At 38.9% G+C, this 20,922-nt stretch overlaps 1 protein-coding gene across 1 annotated transcript in view; it reads right to left on the bottom strand.

Moving 5' to 3' along the window:
* Window positions 1-2,695: 2,695 nt before the first annotated feature.
* The window catches only part of m1ap (meiosis 1 associated protein), a 79,262-nt gene continuing 61,035 nt past the window's right edge, over window positions 2,696-20,922 (bottom strand). The window contains exons 9-13 of the mRNA XM_064932867.1: window positions 17,696-17,899; window positions 14,268-14,383; window positions 13,418-13,499; window positions 13,121-13,252; window positions 2,696-2,875 (exon numbers count right to left, since the gene is read on the bottom strand). Coding sequence (XP_064788939.1) covers window positions 2,696-2,875; window positions 13,121-13,252; window positions 13,418-13,499; window positions 14,268-14,383; window positions 17,696-17,899 — 714 coding nt within the window. The remainder of the gene's footprint in view (window positions 2,876-13,120; window positions 13,253-13,417; window positions 13,500-14,267; window positions 14,384-17,695; window positions 17,900-20,922) is intronic.

A 20,922-nucleotide genomic window follows, 5' to 3' on the forward strand; every position in this document is an offset into this window, starting at 1 on the left:
CTCAGGGTAAGGGTTGAACTGCCTCGTTCCTCGAGTATAGCATTGGTGAGTCTACTTGCGTGTTTGCCATGTCTCTTCCTTAAGAGGTAAGTAGAAGTTGCTTGGAGCTCGAGGGAGTAGGGCGAAGTTGCCCCCTAGACGCTGATCTTGGGTCAATGTTACATTTTCCCCACGCATGGTTATTTGTTAGGATTGGGGCAGGCAAAGATGACCCTAGATCTGTACCTAAGGGAAACTCGCTTGCAGTCGTATGTTAAAGTGCTTTGAGTATAACAAAATGGGGTTGGCCTACTTGCATGTTGAGCTTATTGGTTGAGTTCAGACTAACACGGCATCGTCAGTAGATGTCCATAAGTCTGTGTCTCGGGGAAACTTCACCCAGGAGCGAGTTGGAATAACTCAACAGCATCGGCTTGGGTTGACAGTGGTTTGTTCGTGTTCTGGTGGGTTATTAGTATGGTGGTTGGTTGTGGAAAGTTATTTGTGTTGTTGAGCTGTTATTAGTGTTGTTGTGCTGTTATTAGTGTTGTTGAGCTGTGGTGGGTTATTAGTGTTTTTGTGCTGTTATTAGTGTTGTTGTGCTGTTATTAGTGTTGTTGTGCTGTTATTAGTGTTGTTGAGCTGTGGTGGGTTATTCGTGTTGTTGAGCTGTTATTAGTGTTGTTGAGCTGTGGTGGGTTATTAGTGTTGTTGAGCTGTTATTAGTGTTGTTGAGCTGTGGTGGGTTATTCGTGTTGTTGAGCTGTTATTAGTGTTGTTGAGCTGTGGTGGGTTATTAGTGTTGTTGAGCTGTGGTGGGTTATTAGTGTTGTTGAGCTGTGGTGGGTTATTAGCGTTGTTGAGTTGTGGTGTGTTATTAGTGTTGTTGAGCTGTTATTAGTGTTGTTGTGCTGTTATTAGTGTTGTTGTGCTGTTATTAGTGTTGTTGTGCTGTTATTAGTGTTGTTGTGCTGTTATTAGTGTTGTTGAGCTGTTATTAGTGTTGTTGAGCTGTGGTGGGTTATTCGTGTTGTTGAGCTGTTATTAGTGTTGTTGAGCTGTGGTGGGTTATTAGTGTTGTTGAGCTGTGGTGTGTTAGTGTTGTTGAGCTGTTATTAGTGTTGTTGAGCTGTGGTGGGTTATTAGTGTTGTTGAGCTGTTATTAGTGTTGTTGAGCTGTGTTGGATTATTAGCGTTGTTGAGCTGTGGTGGGTTATTAGCGTTGTTGAGTTGTGGTGTGTTATTAGTGTTGTTGAGCTGTTATTAGTATTGTTGAGCTGTGGTGGGTTATTAGTGTTGTTGTGCTGTTATTAGTGTTGTTGAGCTGTGGTGGGTTATTAGTGTTGTTGAGCTGTGGTGGGTTATTAGCGTTGTTGAGCTGTGGTGGGTTATTAGTGTTGTTGAGCTGTGGTGGGTTATTAGCGTTGTTGAGCTGTGGTGGGTTATTAGTGTTGTTGAGCTGTGGTGGGTTAATAGCATTGTTGAGCTGTGGTGGGTTATTAGTGTTGTTGAGCTGTGGTGGGTTAATAGCATTGTTGAGCTGTGGTGGGTTATTAGTGTTGTTGAACTGTTATTAGTGTTGCTGAGCTGTGGTGGGTCATTAGTGTTGTTGAGCTGTGGTGGGTTATTAGCATTGTTGAGCTGTGGTGGGTTATTAGCATTGTTGAGCTGTGGTGGGTTACTGGTGTTGTTGAACTGTTATTAGTGATGCTGAGCTGTGGTGGGTCATTAGTGTTGAGCTGTGGTGGGTTATTAGCATTGTTGAGCTGTTATTAGTGTTGTTGAGCTGTGGTGGGTTATTAGTGTTTTTGATCTGTTATTAGTGTTGTTGAGCTGTGGTGGGTTATTAGTATTGTTGAGCTGTGGTGGGTTATTAGCGTTGTTGAGCTGTGGTGTGTTAATAGTGTTGTTGAGCTGGGGTGGGTTATTAGTGTTGTTGAGCTGTTATTGGTGTTGTTGAGCTGTGGTGGGTTATTAGCGTTGTTGAGCTGTGTAGGTTATTAGCGTTGTTGAGCTGTTATTAGTGTTGTTGAGCTGTGGTGGGGTATTAGTGTTGTTGAGCTGTGGTGTGTTAGTGTTGTTGAGCTGTGGTGGGTTATTAGCGTTGTTGAGCTGTGGTGGGTTATTAGCGTTGTTGAGCTGTGGTGGGCTATTAGTATTGTTGAGCTGTTATTAGTGTTGTTGAGCTGTGTGGGTTATTAGTGTTGTTGAGCTGTTATTAGTGTTGTTGAGTTGTGGTGGGTTATTAGTGTTGTTGAGCTGTGGTGGGTCATTAGTGTTGTTGAGCTGTGGTGGGTTATTAGTGTTGTTGAGCTGTGGTGGGTCATTACGTGTTGTTGAGCTGTTTTTAGTGTTTTTGAGCTGGTATTAGTGTTGTTGAGCTGTAAGTGGGTTATTAGGGTTGTTGAGCTGTTATCAGTGTTGTTGAGCTGTTATTAGTGCTGTTGAGCTGTGGTGTGTTATTAGTGTTGTTGTGCTGTTATTAGTGTTGTTGAGCTGTGGTGGGTCTATCTCCTGTAGTACATTTTTGCTGTTTTATTGAACTATCATCTTTTGAGATGTTTGTTCTCAGGACTCCATTGTGAATGAGACATTGGACTCAACTGGGATCCCGTGAATAAATAAAAAATAACAAAATTAATCTATCAGTACTATTTATCAGTACTATCAATCTATCAGGGGAAACTTCACTCTGGAGCGAGGTGCAATAATAGTCTCACAGCATCATCAGCAAATCGTCGTCGTGGGAACAGAGGGGTGTGGCGGTGGCCCGGGGGTCTGGGGTCATGGTGAGGGTTGGGCGAGACATCTTAGAGGGAGGAGGGGCCGAGGGGAGGGGCGCCACGGTGGCCCTGACTCTCCTGTTACCCCCCTGGAACTGACGACCCTGCTGCTGCTGAGGGGGATGGAGGGAGGAGATAGAGGAGGAGTAAGTTCCTGTGTATTGTGTGGGAGAGAGAACAAACACCGTTGTAAATATAACTCACATTTATGTTTATTTATTTTCCCTTTTGTACCTTAACTATTTACACATAATATGACATTTGTAATGTCTCTATTCTTTGGATGTACATTTGTATTGTTTATTTCACTTTTGTATATGATCTAAACTTAGCAAAAAAAAAAGAAACGTCCCCTTTTTCAGGACCCTGTCTTTCAAAGACTACAGGGGGACACGACGGACAGCTGATCATCCTCACAGTGGCAGACCACATGTAACAATACCTGCACAGGATCGGTACATCCGAACATTACACCTGCGGGACAGGTACAGGATGGCAACAACAACTGCCCGAGTTACACAAGGAACCCACAATCCCTCAATCAGTGCTCAGACTGTCCATAATAGGTTGAGAGAGGCTGGACTGAGGGCTTGTAGGCCTGTTGTAAGGCAGGTCCTCACCAGACATCACCGGCAACAACGTCACCTATGGGCACAAACCCACCGTCGCTGGACCAGACAGGACTGGGAAAAAGTGCTCTTCACTGACGAGTCGCGGTTTTGTCTCACCAGGGGTGATGGTCGGGTTCGTGTTTAACGTCGTTTACCGTCGAAGGAATGAGTGTTACACCGTGGCCTGTACTCTGGATTGGGATCGATTTGGAGGTGGAGGGTCCGTCATGGTCTGGGGGGGTGTGTCACAGCATCATTGGACTGAGCTTGTTGTCATTGCAGGCAATCTCAACGCTGTGCGTTACAGGGAAGACATCCTCCTCCCTCATGTGGTGCCCCTCCTGCAGGCTCATCCTGACAGGACCCTCCAGCATGACAACGCCACCAGCCATACTGCTCGTTCTGTGTGTGATTTCCTGCAAGACAGGAATGTCAGTGTTCTGCCATGGCCAGCGAAGAGCCCAGATCTCAATCCCATTGAGCACGTCTGGGATCTGTTGAATCGGAGGGTGGGGGCTAGGGCCATTCCCCCCAGAAATGTCCGGGAACTTGCAGGTGCCTTGGTGGAAGAGTGGGGTAACATCTCACAGCAAGAACTGACAAATCTGGTGCAGTCCATGAGGAGGAGATGCACTGCAGTACTTAATGCAGCTGGTGGCCACACCAGATTCTGACTGTTACTTTTGATTTTGACCCCCCCTTTGTTCAGGGACACATTATTCCATTTCTGTTAGTCACATGTCTGTGGAACTTGTTCAGTTTATGTCTCAGTTGTTGAATCTTGTTATTTTCATACAAATTTTTACACATGTTAAGTTTGCTGAAAATAAACGCAGTTGACAGTGAGAGGACGTTTATTTTTTTGCTGAGTTTAGTTCACTTGCTCTGGCAATGTTAACATGTTTCCCATGCCAATAAAGCCAGAGAGAGGGAGATAAAGGGACAAAGACAAAGTCACTGTGCATTTCACATTACAAAGCATTTAGTTATTTGCTAGAAAGGGAGTGGAAAGAGAAAGTGACAGAGAGAAAGACAGAAATAGACAAGAGAGGTGAGACACTGTTAAGGGGGAGGAGGGAGAGAGAGGCAGACCTGTCTGTCAAGAGACGACAGGCTATGTGCACACTGCCCACAAAATGAGTTGGAAACTGAGCTGCACTTCCTAACTTCGTGCCAAATGTATGACCATATTAGAGACACATATTTCCCTCAGATTACACAGACCCACAAAGAATTTGAAAACTAATTCAATTTTGATTAACTCCCATATCTACTGGGTGAAATACCACAGTGTGCCACCACAGCAAGATTTGTGACTTGTTGCCACAAGAAAAGGGCAACCAGTGAAGAACAAACACCATTGTAAATACAACCCATATTTATGTTTATTTATTTTCCCTAACTATTTGCACATTGTTACAAAACTATATATAGACATAATATGACATTTGAAATGTCTTTATTCTTTTGGAACTTTTATGAGTCATATTTACTGTTCACTTTTTATTGTTTATTTCACTTAAGTTAATTATCTATTTCACTTGCTTTGGCAATGTAAACACATGTTTCTCATGCCAATAAATCCCCTTGAATTGAATTGAATTGAGAGAGGTCAGGGGTAGAGAGTGAATCACTGTCTCATTACATGATCTATTTGCATTGCAGGAGACCTTATCAGAGATGACCCATAAAGCTAACACACACACACACACACACACACACACACACACACACACACACACACACACACACACACACACACACAACCAAATGACCTGATCAGGAAACACTATGGGCTGTAGTAATAGCTGATAGCGACATGTATGGCATGATAATGAGTGACTAGGAGTTCATAGCACCAACAGACTGGCAACTCAGGCAAAAAGAATACCTAAGAATTGACTAAAAAGAAGAAGTCTATTAGTTGTGAGGTAATCATTGGAAGACACAGAAGTCTCCACGGTAACGGCCGGGTGACAGTTCCAGTTCCGCTCTCTCTCGTCTCTCTGACCCAGATTGAGACAGGGCGATTCGATTCGCTCAATCACTCCTCTAATACAATGAAATCACCCTGGAGACAGAGTGTGTGTGTACGAGTGACTGTGTGTAGGAGTGAGTGAGTGCGTGCGTGTGAGATATTTTTGATAAATATGTCTCTGAAGTCAAGAAGTAAAATACTGCCATCTAGTGCATACTTTCAGAAGTAAAATTATCAGCTATAATATCATAATACAACATCTATATAATTTATATAGTCTAACATCTATATCTATATCATTTATATAATCTATAACATCTATATCATAATACAACATCTATATCATTTATATAGTCTATATCATGTATATAATCTATAACATCTATATCTATATCATAATACAACATCTATATCATTTATATAGTCTAACATCTATATCTATATCATTTATATAGTCTATAACATCTATATCATTTATATCATAATACAACATCTATATCATTTATATAGTCTATATCATCTATATCATAATACAACATCTATATCATTTATATCATAATACAACATCTATCATTTATATCATAATGCAACATCTATAGCATTTATATAGTCTATATCATAATACAACATCTATATCATTTATATAATCTATAACATCTATATCATAATACAACATCTATATCATTTATATAGTCTATATCATTTATATAATCTATAACATCTATATCATAATACAACATCTATATCATTTATATAGTCTATATCATTTATATCTATAACATCTATATCATATTACAACATCTATATAATTTAAATCATCTATATTATCTATATAATTTATATAATCTATATCATAATACAACATCTATATAATCTATATCATAATACAACATTTATATAATCTATATCATAATACAACATCTATATAATCTATATCATAATACAACATCTATATAATCTATATATATATATATATATATCATAGATCATATCTATATAGATGATCTATATCATATATCATAGATGATCTACATCTATATCATAATACAACATACAACATAATACATCTATATTATTTATATAATCTATATTATCTATATAATTTATATAATCTATATCATAATACAACATCTATATAATCTATATCATAATACAACATTTATATAATCTATATCATAATACAACATCTATATAATCTATATCATAATACAACATCTATATAATCTATATCATAATACAACATTTATATAATCTATATCATAATACAACATTTATATAATCTATATCATAATACAACATTTATATAATCTATATAATCTATATCATAATACAACATTTATATAATCTATATCATAATACAACATCTATATAATTTATATAATCTAGATCATCTATATCATAATACAACATCTATATAATTTATATAATCTATATCATCTATACCATAATACAACATCTATATAATCTTTATAATTTATATAATCTATATCATAATACAACATCTATATCATTTATATAATCTATAACATCTATATCATAATACAACATCTATATCATTTATACAGTCTATCATTTATATAATCTATAACATCTATATCATAATACAACATCTATATCATTTATATAGTCTATATCATTTATATCTATAACATCTATATCATAATACAACATCTATATAATTTAAATCATCTATATTATCTATATAATTTATATAATCTATATCATAATACAACATCTATATAATCTATATCATAATACAACATTTATATAATCTATATCATAATACAACATTTATATAATCTATATCATAATACAACATTTATATAATCTATATAATCTATACCATAATACAACATCTATATAATCTATATCATAATACAACATTTATATAATCTATATCATAATACAACATCTATATCATTTATATAGTCTATATCATTTATATAATCTATAACATCTATATCATAATACAACATCTATATCATTTATATAGTCTATATCATTTATATCTATAACATCTATATCATAATACAACATCTATATAATTTAAATCATCTATATCATAATACAACATACAACATAATACATCTATATTATTTATATAATCTATATTATCTATATAATTTATATAATCTATATCATAATACAACATCTATATAATCTATATCATAATACAACATTTATATAATCTATATCATAATACAACATCTATATAATTTATATCATAATACAACATCTATATAATTTATATAATCTAGATCATCTATATCATAATACAACATCTATATAATTTATATAATCTATATCATCTATACCATAATACAACATCTATATAATCTTTATCATTTATATAATCTATATCATAATACAACATCTATATAATTTATATCAGCTATATCATCTATACCATAATACAACATATATATAATCTTTATCATTTATACAATCTATATCATAATACAACATCTGTATAATTTAAATCATCTATATCATAATACAACATACAACATAATACATCTATATTATTTATATAATCTATATTATCTATATAATTTATATAATCTATATCATAATACAACATCTATATAATCTATATCATAATACAACATTTATATAATCTATATCATAATACAACATTTATATAATCTATATCATAATACAACATCTATATAATCTATATCATAATACAACATTTATATAATCTATATCATAATACAACATTTATATAATCTATATCATAATACAACATTTATATAATCTATATAATCTATACCATAATACATCTATATAATCTATATCATAATACAACATTTATATAATCTATATCATAATACAACATCTATATCATTTATACAGTCTATCATTTATATAATCTATAACATCTATATCATAATACAACATCTATATCATTTATATAGTCTATATCATTTATATCTATAACATCTATATCATAATACAACATCTATATAATTTAAATCATCTATATTATCTATATAATTTATATAATCTATATCATAATACAACATCTATATAATCTATATCATAATACAACATTTATATAATCTATATCATAATACAACATTTATATAATCTATATCATAATACAACATTTATATAATCTATATAATCTATACCATAATACAACATCTATATAATCTATATCATAATACAACATTTATATAATCTATATCATAATACAACATCTATATAATCTATATAATTTATATCATAATACAACATCTATATAATTTATATAATCTAGATCATCTATATCATAATACAACATCTATATAATTTATATAATCTATATCATCTATACCATAATACAACATCTATATAATCTTTATCATTTATATAATCTATATCATAATACAACATCTATATAATTTATATCAGCTATATCATCTATACCATAATACAACATATATATAATCTTTATCATTTATACAATCTATATCATAATACAACATCTATATAATTTAAATCATCTATATCATAATACAACATACAACATAATACATCTATATTATTTATATAATCTATATTATCTATATAATTTATATAATCTATATCATAATACAACATCTATATAATCTATATCATAATACAACATTTATATAATCTATATCATAATACAACATCTATATAATCTATATCATAATACAACATTTATATAATCTATATCATAATACAACATTTATATAATCTATATCATAATACAACATTTATATAATCTATATAATCTATACCATAATACATCTATATAATCTATATCATAATACAACATTTATATAATCTATATCATAATACAACATCTATATAATCTATATAATTTATATCATAATACAACATCTATATAATTTATATAATCTAGATCATCTATATCATAATACAACATCTATATAATTTATATAATCTATATCATCTATACCATAATACAACATCTATATAATCTTTATAATTTATATAATCTATATCATAATACAACATCTATATCATTTATATAATCTATAACATCTATATCATAATACAACATCTATATCATTTATACAGTCTATCATTTATATAATCTATAACATCTATATCATAATACAACATCTATATCATTTATATAGTCTATATCATTTATATCTATAACATCTATATCATAATACAACATCTATATAATTTCAATCATCTATATTATCTATATAATTTATATAATCTATATCATAATACAACATCTATATAATCTATATCATAATACAACATTTATATAATCTATATCATAATACAACATTTATATAATCTATATCATAATACAACATTTATATAATCTATATAATCTATACCATAATACAACATCTATATAATCTATATCATAATACAACATTTATATAATCTATATCATAATACAACATCTATATAATTTATATCATAATACAACATCTATATAATTTATATAATCTAGATCATCTATATCATAATACAACATCTATATAATTTATATAATCTATATCATCTATACCATAATACAACATCTATATAATCTTTATCATTTATATAATCTATATCATAATACAACATCTATATAATTTATATCATCTATATCATCTATACCATAATACAACATATATATAATCTTTATCATTTATACAATCTATATCATAATACAACATCTATATAATTTATATAATCTATGGCATTTATATAATCTATATCATAATACAACATCTATATAATCTATATAATCTATATCATAATACAATATCTATATCATTTATATAATCTATAACATCTATATCATAATACAACATCTATATCATTTATACAGTCTATCATTTATATAATCTATAACATCTATATCATAATACAACATCTATATCATTTATATAGTCTATATCATTTATATCTATAACATCTATATCATAATACAACATCTATATAATTTAAATCATCTATATTATCTATATAATTTATATAATCTATATCATAATACAACATCTATATAATCTATATCATAATACAACATTTATATAATCTATATCATAATACAACATTTATATAATCTATATCATAATACAACATTTATATAATCTATATAATCTATACCATAATACAACATCTATATAATCTATATCATAATACAACATTTATATAATCTATATCATAATACAACATCTATATAATCTATATAATTTATATCATAATACAACATCTATATAATTTATATAATCTAGATCATCTATATCATAATACAACATCTATATAATTTATATAATCTATATCATCTATACCATAATACAACATCTATATAATCTTTATCATTTATATAATCTATATCATAATACAACATCTATATAATTTATATCAGCTATATCATCTATACCATAATACAACATATATATAATCTTTATCATTTATACAATCTATATCATAATACAACATCTATATAATTTATATAATCTATGGCATTTATATAATCTATATCATAATACAACATCTATATAATCTATATAATCTATATCATAATACAATATCTATATAATCTTTATCATTTATATCATCTATCATAATACAACATAATCTATATCATAATACAACAAGGAAGTAATACTAAGTATATGTTGTGTAGTAAACTGTTAGTCGCCCATGTGCCTCACCCTAATAAATTGGTTTATTTTCACCTCTTAATTTCATCTACTGTTCTGACTTGGTGGTGCACATGTAGCCTATAACCTGTTTTTGAGAAATACAATCATTGAATATTGTGAGAGCTTTCATTGTCTGCTTCTAGGCCCCCTTTATTTATCATACGGTTCTGACTTGGTGTACAGGGAGAACACTGTAAGAACGGCCCATGTTCTGAATTCTGTCACTGTACATTTCAAAAGTGCTGAACAAGTAGTTATATTGACTACATCCGTCCTAGCTCGCTCATTAATGTCTTAATCGAAATTACGGATTGCCTCTTATCCGCTTGTCGTCCCCTTATGCCATAGTTTGTACATCTCAATTGTCAGTAGAAACCACATTTGTTTAAGCAAGTCAGCCATATCAGCTATGTTTTGTAAATGAGGCTGAATGAACCGTTATAGTTCAATTAATGTGTTGTTTAGTGTTGTTGCCTTGCTGGCATGTGCCCCACATTTCTTTTGTTGCCCCACCAAGATTTACATACAAAAATCGCCACTGCACAGAGGTACCGTGACGAGATCCTGAGGCCCATTGTCATGCCATTCATCCACGGCCATCACCTCATGTTTCAGCGTGATAATGCACAGCCCCATGTTGCAAGGATCTGTACACAATTCCTGGAAGCTGAAAATGTCCCCGTTCTTCCATGGCCTGTATACTCACCAGACATGTCACCCATTAAGCATGTTTGGGATGCTCTGGATCGACGTGTACGACAGCGTGTTACAGTTCCCGCCAATATCCAACAACTTCGCACAGCCATTGAAGAGGAGTTGGGACAACATTCTACAAGCCACAATTAACAGCCCGATAAACTCCATGTGAAGGAGATGTTTCACGCTGCATGAGTCAAATGGTGGTGAGACCAGATACTGACTGGTTTTCTGATCCAATCCCCTTCCTTCTTTTAAAGGCATGTGAAAGTCATGTGAAATCCATAGATTAGGGCCTAATGAATTATTTCAATTGTCTGATTTCCTTATATGAAGTGTCACTCAGTAAAACCTTTGAAAAATCGTTACATGTTTCATTTAGATTTTTTTTGTTGAGTATATCTTGTGTGAATGTTAGTACACTTACAATCAAGTTGAAACAGAACAAACAGCTCAAGTATAACCATGAACTTTGACCCCAGTCATAAATGTCCAACGGTTAAACTAATCATTCACCAGGAACACATCATAAGCAGAGAAATAGATGGTTCTGTGGTCATAGAAACGGAGAAACAGGGTTAAGGATCGTTAGTAGTAGACTGAACAGGGACAAACTAACCTGTCTTGGCTGTCGAGCGGGTGTAGTTGACGGACCCACTGCTGGCCGCGGTTGGTCCCTGTGGGGAGTCTGTTGGGGTCTGTTGGGGAAATGACAGATCAACTGTTGTATTGTAGTAAGGCTGGTGACAGCAAGTACCTGTATGGATATGAGGGTGGTGGCAGTAGGTACCTGTATGGATATGAGGGTGGTGACAGTAGGTACCTGTATGGATATGAGGGTGGTGACAGTAGGTACCTGTATGGATATGAGGGTGGTGACAGTAGGTACCTGTATGGATATGAGGGTGACAGTAGGTACCTGTATGGATATGAGGGTGGTGACAGCAGGTACCTGTATGGATATGAGGGTGGTGACAGTAGGTACCTGTATGGATATGAGGGTGGTGACAGTAGGTACCTGTATGGATATGAGGGTGACAGTAGGTATCTGTATGGATATGAGGGTGACAGTAGGTACCTGTATGGATATGAGGGTGGTGACAGTAGGTACCTGTATGGATATGAGGGTGGTGACAGTAGGTACCTGTATGGATATGAGGGTGGTGACAGTAGGTACCTGTATGGATATGAGGGTGGTGACAGCAGTCACCTGTATGGATATGAGAGTGGTGACAGTAGGTACCTGTATGGATATGAGGGTGGTGACAGCAGGTACCTGTATGGATATGAGGGTGGTGACAGTAGGTACCTGTATGGATATGAGGGTGGTGACAGTAGGTACCTGTATGGATATGAGGGTGGTGACAGTAGGCCCTGTATGGATATGAGGGTGGTGACAGCAGGTACCTGTATGGATATGAGGGTGTTGACAGTAGGTACCTGTATGGATATGAGGGTGGTGACAGCAGGTACCTGTATGGATATGAGGGTGGTGACAGTAGGTACCTGTATGGATATGAGGGTGGTGACAGTAGGTACCTGTATGGATATGAGGGTGGTGACAGCAGTCACCTGTATGGATATGAGAGTGGTGACAGTAGGTACCTGTATGGATATGAGGGTGGTGACAGCAGGTACCTGTATGGATATGAGGGTGGTGACAGTAGGTACCTGTATGGATATGAGGGTGGTGACAGTAGGTACCTGTATGGATATGAGGGTGGTGACAGTAGGTACCTGTATGGATATGGACAGCAGGTATGTATGGATATGTGACAGCAGGTACCTGTATGGATATGAGGGTGGTGACAGCAGGTACCTGTATGGATATGAGGGTGGGATGACAGGTGCAGGTACCTGTATGGATATGAGGGTGGTGACAGTAGGTACCTGTATGGATATGAGGGTGGTGACAGTAGGTACCTGTATGGATATGAGGGTGGTGACAGTAGTACCTGTATGGATATGAGGGTGGTGACAGTAGGTACCTGTATGGATATGAGGGTGGGTATGTGACAGTAGGTACCTGTATGGATATGAGGGTGGTGACAGTAGGTACCTGTATGGATATGAGGGTGGTGACAGTAGGTACCTGTATGGATATGAGGGTGGTGACAGTAGGTACCTGTATGGATATGAGGGTGGTGACAGTAGGTACCTGTATGGATATGAGGGTGGTGACAGTAGGTACCTGTATGGATATGAGGGTGGTGACAGCAGGTACCTGTATGGATATGAGGGTGGTAACAGCAGTCACCTATATGGATATGAGGGTGGTGGCAGCAGGTACCTGTATGGATATGAGGGTGGTGACAGTAGGTACCTGTATGGATATGAGGGTGGTGACAGTAGGTACCTGTATGGATATGAGGGTGGAGACAGTAGGTACCTGTATGGATATGAGGGTGGTGACAGCAGTCACCTGTATGGATATGAGGGTGGTGACAGTAGGTACCTGTATGGATATGAGGGTGGTGACAGTAGGCCCCTGTATGGATATGAGGGTGGTGACAGTAGGTACCTGTATGGATATGAGGGTGGTGACAGTAGGCCCCTGTATGGATATGAGGGTGGTGACAGTAGGTACCTGTATGGATATGAGGGTGGTGACAGTAGGCCCCTGCTCCTTAGGTGCTGGTAGAGGTTACTCCTCAGAGAGAGAGGGTTGAAGAGAGACTCTTCTTCTAGCTGACCCACACAACTCTGACGAGAGAGCGAGAGAGAGACAGAGAGAAGAGAGACATAGAGAGAGAGAGAAGAGAGACATAGAGAGAGATCTTTTTATTTTTAAATTAATTTTATTTCACCTTTATTTAACCAGGTAGGCTAGTTCTCATTTACAACTGCAACCTGGCCAAGATAAGGCAAAGCAGTGTGACACAAGACAACAACACACAGTTACACATGGAGTAAACAATAAACAAGCCAATAACACAATAAACAAGTCAATGACTCAGTAGAAAAAAGAAAGTCTATATACAGTGTGTGCAAAAGGCATGAGGAGGTAGGCAATAAATAGGCCATAGGAGCAAATGATTACAATTTAGCAGATTAACACTGGAGTGATAAATGAGCAGATGATGATGTGCAAGTAGAGATACTGGTGTGCAAAAGAGCAGAAAAAAACTGAGGTAGGTAGATTGAGGGGTGTAACGGTTTTCTTTTGGTGAAGGAGAGGCGGACCAAAATGCAGCGTGGCTATTTAGATTCATGTTTAATGAAAAAAGAACACGAACAGTACAAAAACAATAAACGTAACGAGGAAAACCTAAACAGCCTATACTGGTGCAAACTAACACAGAGACAGGAACAATCACCCACAAAAACCAACACCAAACAGGCTACCTAAATATGGTTCCCAATCAGAGACAATGACTAACACCTGCCTCTGATTGAGAACCATATCAGGCCAGACATAGAAATAGACAAACAAGACATCCAACATAGAATTCCCACTCATATCACACCCTGACCAAACAAAACATAGAAACATACAAAGCAAACTATGGTCAGGATGTGACAGGTGGGCTATTTACAGATGGACTATGTACAGCTGCAGCGATCGGTTAGCTGCTCAGATAGCAGATGTTTAAAGTTGGTGATGGAAATAAGTCTCCAACTTCAGCGATTTTTGCAATTTGTTCCAGTCACTGGCAGCAGAGAACTGGCAGGAAAGGCGGCCAAATGAGGTGTTGGCTTTGGGGATGATCAGTGAATTATACCTGCTGGAACGTGTGCTACGGGTGGGTGTTGTTATCGTGACTAGTGAACTGAGATAAGGCGGAGCTTTACCTAGCATAGACTTATAGATGACCTGGAGCCAGTGGGTCTGGCGACGAATATGTAGCGAGGGCCAGCTGACGACAGCATACAGGTCGCAGTGGTGGGTGGTATAAGGTCATTTGGTAACAAAACAGATGGCACTGTGATAGACTGCATCCAGTTTGCTGAGTAGAGTGTTGGAGGCTATTTTGTAAATGACATCGCCTAAGTCAAGGATCGGTAGGATAATCAGTTTTACTAGGGTAAGTTTGGCGGCGTGAGTGAAGGAGGCTTTGTTGCGAAATAGAAAGCCGATTCTAGATTTGATTTTGGATTGCAGATGTTTAATATGAGTCTGGAAGAAGAGTTACAGTCTAGCCAGACACCTAGGTATTTATAGTTGTCCACATATTCTAGGTTGGAACCGTCCAGGGTAGTGATGCTAGTTGAAAAGCATGTATTTGGTTTTACTAGCATTTAAGAGCAGTTGGAGGCCACGGAAGGAGTGTTGTATGGCACTGAAGCTCGTTTGGAGGTTAGTTAACACAGTGTCCAAGGAAGGGCCTGAAGTATACAGAATGGTGTCGTCTGCGTAGAGGTGGATCAGGGAATCGCCCGCAGCAAGAGCGGCATTGATGTATACAGAGAAAAGAGTCGGCCCAAGAATTGAACCCTGTGGTACCCCCATAGAGACTGGGGGGGAGAGAGAGAGCTGTTGGCCGGGGTTGGAGAAGCCAGGACGAAGGCTTGGCCAGCCGTTGAGAAATGCTTATTGAAATTTTCGATTATAATGGATTTCTCAGTGGTGACCGTGTTACCTAGCCTCAATGCAGTGGGCAGCTGGGAGGAGGTGCTCTTGTTCTCCATGGACTTTACAGTGTCCCAGAACTTTTTGGAGTTAGAGCTACAGGGTGCATAATTCTGCTTGAAAAAGCTGGCCTTTGCTTTCCTGACTGAGTGTATTGGTTCCTGACTTCCCTGAACAGTTGCATATCGCGGGGACTATTTGATATTATTGCAGTCCGCCACAGGATGTTTTTGTGCTGGTCAAGGGCAGTCAGGTCTGGAGTGAACCAAGGGCTATATCTGTTTCATTTTTTGAACAGGGCATGCTTATCTAAGATGGTGAGGAAATTACTTTTAAAGAATGACCAGGCATCCTCGACTGACGGGATGAGGTCAATATCCTTCCAGGATACCCGGGCCAGGTCGATTAGAAAGGCCTGCTCGCAGAAGTGTTTTAGGGAGCGTTTGACAGTTATGAAGGGTGACCGTTTGACCGCGGACCCATAGCGGATACAGGCAATGAGGCAGTGATCGCTGAGATCCTGGTTGAAAACAGCAGAGGTGTATTTGGAGGGCCAGTTGGTCAGGATGACGTCTATGAGGGTGCCCATGTTTACGGATTTAGGGTTGTACCTGATGGGTTTCTTGATGATTTGTGTGAGATCGAGGGTATCTAGCTTAGATTGTAGGACTGCCGGGGTGTTAAGCATATCCCAGTTTAGTTCACCTAACAGAACAAACTCTGAAGCTAGATGGGGGGTGATCAATTCATAAATGGTGTCCAGGGCACAGCTGGGAGCGGAGGGGGGGTCGATAGCAGGCGGCAACAGTGAGAGACTTATTTCTGGAGAGGTACATTTTTTTAAATTAGAAGTTCAAACTGTTTGGGTATAGACCTAAAAGTATGACAGAACTTTGCAGGCTCTTTCTGCAGTAGATTGTAACTCCTCCCCCTTTGGCAGTTCTATCTTGATAGAAAATGTTGTAGTTGGGTATGGAAATCTCAGAATCTTTGGTGGCCTTCCTAAGCCAGGATTCAGACAAGGCAAGGACATCAGGGTTGGCGGAATGTGCTAAAGCAGTGAGTAAAACAAACTTAGGGAGGTTTCTGATGTTGACATGCATGAAACCAAGGCTTTTTTGATCACAGAAGTCAACAAATGAGGGTACCTGGGTACACACAGGGCCTGGGTTTACCTCCACAAGAAAGAGACAGAGAGAGACATTTGTAATGTCTTTATTCTTTTATAACTTCTGTGAGTTTAATGTTTACTGTTCATTTTAATGTTTTTTTTCCCTTTAGTTTATTATCTATTTCACTTGCTTTGGCAATGTATGTTTCCCATGCCAATAAAGCCTTGTAATTGAAATTGAGAGAGAGAAAGAGAGAGGAGAGACATACAGAGAGAGAGTGTGTGTATGTATATTTAGTCATAGTAAATCAGGTGATTTATCTGCAGTCTGTACCTGTATGGTGGTGAGTGCATCAGGTGGGGGGTCCTGATTTGAGACAGGCAGTTGGCAGGGCAGCAGCAGCTCTCTGTTTGCCACAGGTTTGAGGAGGAGGGAGAGAGCGGCAGAGGGCTGAAGGAGGTAGTGGCAACACACACCAGACCCAATAGAACTGGAACCAATAGGCTCTGAACGCACCAGTAGGAACCAGTCACGAGCCTGGAAAGAGAGAGGGAGCATTGAGGAGGAAGGAGAGAGAGAGAGAAAGAGAGAGGGAGCATTGAGGAGGAAGGAGAGAGAAAGAGAGCAGAACAGACCACACCAGACCATGACCTCGACATCACAGCAGGACAGACAAATGGAGAACCCCAGGGGATCACAACCTCTCTGAGCACCCCCCCTGTCAGCCACCCTCCTGACAACCCCCCTGTCAGCCACCCTCCTGACAACCACCCCCGTCAGCCACCCTGATAGCCCTCCTGACAACCCCCCCTGATAGCTCTCCTGACAACCCCCCCCGATAGCCACCCTGACAACCCCCCCCGATAGCCACCCTGACAACCCCCCGATAGCCACCCTGACAACCCCCCTGATAGCCACCCTGACAACCCCCCGATAGCCACCCTGACAACCCCCCTGTCAGCCACCCTGACAACCCCCTGTCAGCCACCCTGATAGGCACCCGGATACCCACCCTGATAGCCACCCCGATACCCACCCGGATAGCCACCCCGATAGCCACCCTGATAGCCACCCCGATACCCACCCTGATAGCCACCCGGATAGCCACCCCGATAGCCACCCTGATAGCCATCCCGATACCCACCCTGATAGCCACCCTGATAGCCACCCCGATACCCACCCTGATAGCCACCCTGATAGCCACCCCGATACCCACCCTGATAGCCACCCTGATAGCCACCCCGATACCCACCCTGATAGCCACCCTGATAGCCACCCTGTCAGCCACCCTGATAGCCACCCTGATAGCCACCCTGTCAGCCACCCTGATAGCCACCCTGATAGCCACCCTAATACCCACCCTGTCAGCCACCCTGATAGGCACCCTGATAGCCACCCTAATACCCACCCTGTCAGCCACCCTGATAGGCACCCTGATAGGCACCCGGATACCCACCCTGTCAGCCACCCTGATACCCACCCTGATAGGCACCCGGATACCCACCCTGATAGCCACCCTGATACCCACCCTGATAGCCACCCTGATAGCCACCCTGATAGCCACCCTGATACCCACCCTGATAGCCACCCTGATAGCCACCCTGTCAGCCACCCTGATAGCCACCCCGACACCCACCCTGATAGCCACCCTGATAGCCACCCTGATAGCCACCCTGTCAGCCACCCTGATACCCACCCTGATAGCCACCCTGATAGCCACCCTGATACCCACCCTGATAGCCACCCTGACAGCCACCCTGATAGCCACCCTGATAGCCACCCTGATACCCACCCTGTCAGCCACCCTGATAGCCACCCTGTCAGCCACCCTGATAGCCACCCTGATAGCCACCCTGTCAGCCACCCTGTCAGCCACCCTGATAGCCACCCTGATAGCCACCCTGTCAGCCACCCTGATAGCCACCCTGATAGCCACCCTGTCAGCCACCCTGATAGCCACCCTGTCAGCCACCCTGATAGCCACCCTGTCAGCCACCCTGATAGCCACCCTGTCAGCCACCCTGTCAGCCACCCTGATAGCCACCCTGTCAGCCACCCTGATAGCCACCCTGATAGCCACCCTGATAGCCACCCTGATAGCCACCCTGTCAGCCACCCTGATAGCCACCCTGTCAGCCACCCTGATAGCCACCCTGATACCCACCCTGATAGCCACCCTGATAGCCACCCTGATAGCCACCCTGTCAGCCACCCTGTCAGCCACCCTGTCAGCCACCCTGATAGCCACCCTGTCAGCCACCCTGTCAGCCACCCTGTCAGCCACCCCGATACCCACCCTGATAGCCACCCTGTCAGCCACCCTGTCAGCCACCCTGATAGCCACCCTGTCAGCCACCCCGATACCCACCCTGATAGCCACCCTGTCAGCCACCCTGTCAGCCACCCTGTCAGCCACCCTGTCAGCCACCCCGATACCCACCCTGATAGCCACCCTGTCAGCCACCCTGTCAGCCACCCTGATAGCCACCCTGTCAGCCACCCTGTCAGCCACCCCGATACCCACCCTGATAGCCACCCTGTCAGCCACCCTGTCAGCCACCCTGTCAGCCACCCTGATAGCCACCCTGTCAGCCACCCTGTCAGCCACCCTGTCAGCCACCCCGATACCCACCCTGATAGCCACCCTGATAGCCACCCTGATACCCACCCTGATAGCCCTCCTGACAACTCAAATCTATTGGGTGAAATTCCACAGTGTGCCATCACTGCAGCAAGATTTGTGACCTGTTGCCACAAGAAAAGGGCAACCAGTGAAGAACAAACACCATTGTAAATACAACCCATATTTGTGTTTATTTATTTTCCCTTCAGTACTTTAACTATTTACACATAATATAAACTTTTGTTAGTGTAATGTTTGAGGAGGAGGGATAGGGAAACTGACAGCTGTAGTGGCAACAACACCAGAACCAATAGAATTCTGATTGGCACCAACAGGAACCAGCCTGAAAACACACAAACACATACACACACTCTCTATCTCGCACCGTCTCAATTCAATTGAATTCAAGGGGCTTTATTGGCATGGGAAACATGTGTTAACATTGCCAAAGCAAGTGAGGTAGATAATATATAAAGTGAAATAAACAATAGAAATGTACAGTAAACATTACACTCACAGAAGTTCCAAAATAATAAAGACATTACAAATGTCATATTATATATATATAGTGTTGTAACACTGTACAAATGGTTAAAGTACACAAGGGAAAATAAATAAGCATAAATATGGGTTGTATTTACAATGGTGTTTGTTCTTCACTGGTTGACCTTATCTTGTTGCAACAAGTTACAAATCTTGCTGCTGTGATGGCACACTGTGTTATTTCACCCAGTAGATATGGGAGTTTATCAAAATTGTGTTTGTTTTCAAATTCTTTGTGGATCTGTGTAATCTGAGGGAAATATGTCTCTCTAATATGGTCATACATTGGGCAGGAGGTTAGGAAGTGCAGCTCAGTTTCCACTTCATTTTGTGGGCAGTGAGCACACAGCCTGTCTTCTCTTGAGCGCCATGTAGGCCTAAGGCTATGCTCACT

The sequence above is a fragment of the Oncorhynchus masou genome, chromosome 23, assembly GCF_036934945.1.
Source record: "Oncorhynchus masou masou isolate Uvic2021 chromosome 23, UVic_Omas_1.1, whole genome shotgun sequence".
Classification (NCBI taxonomy): Eukaryota; Metazoa; Chordata; class Actinopteri; order Salmoniformes; family Salmonidae; genus Oncorhynchus; species Oncorhynchus masou.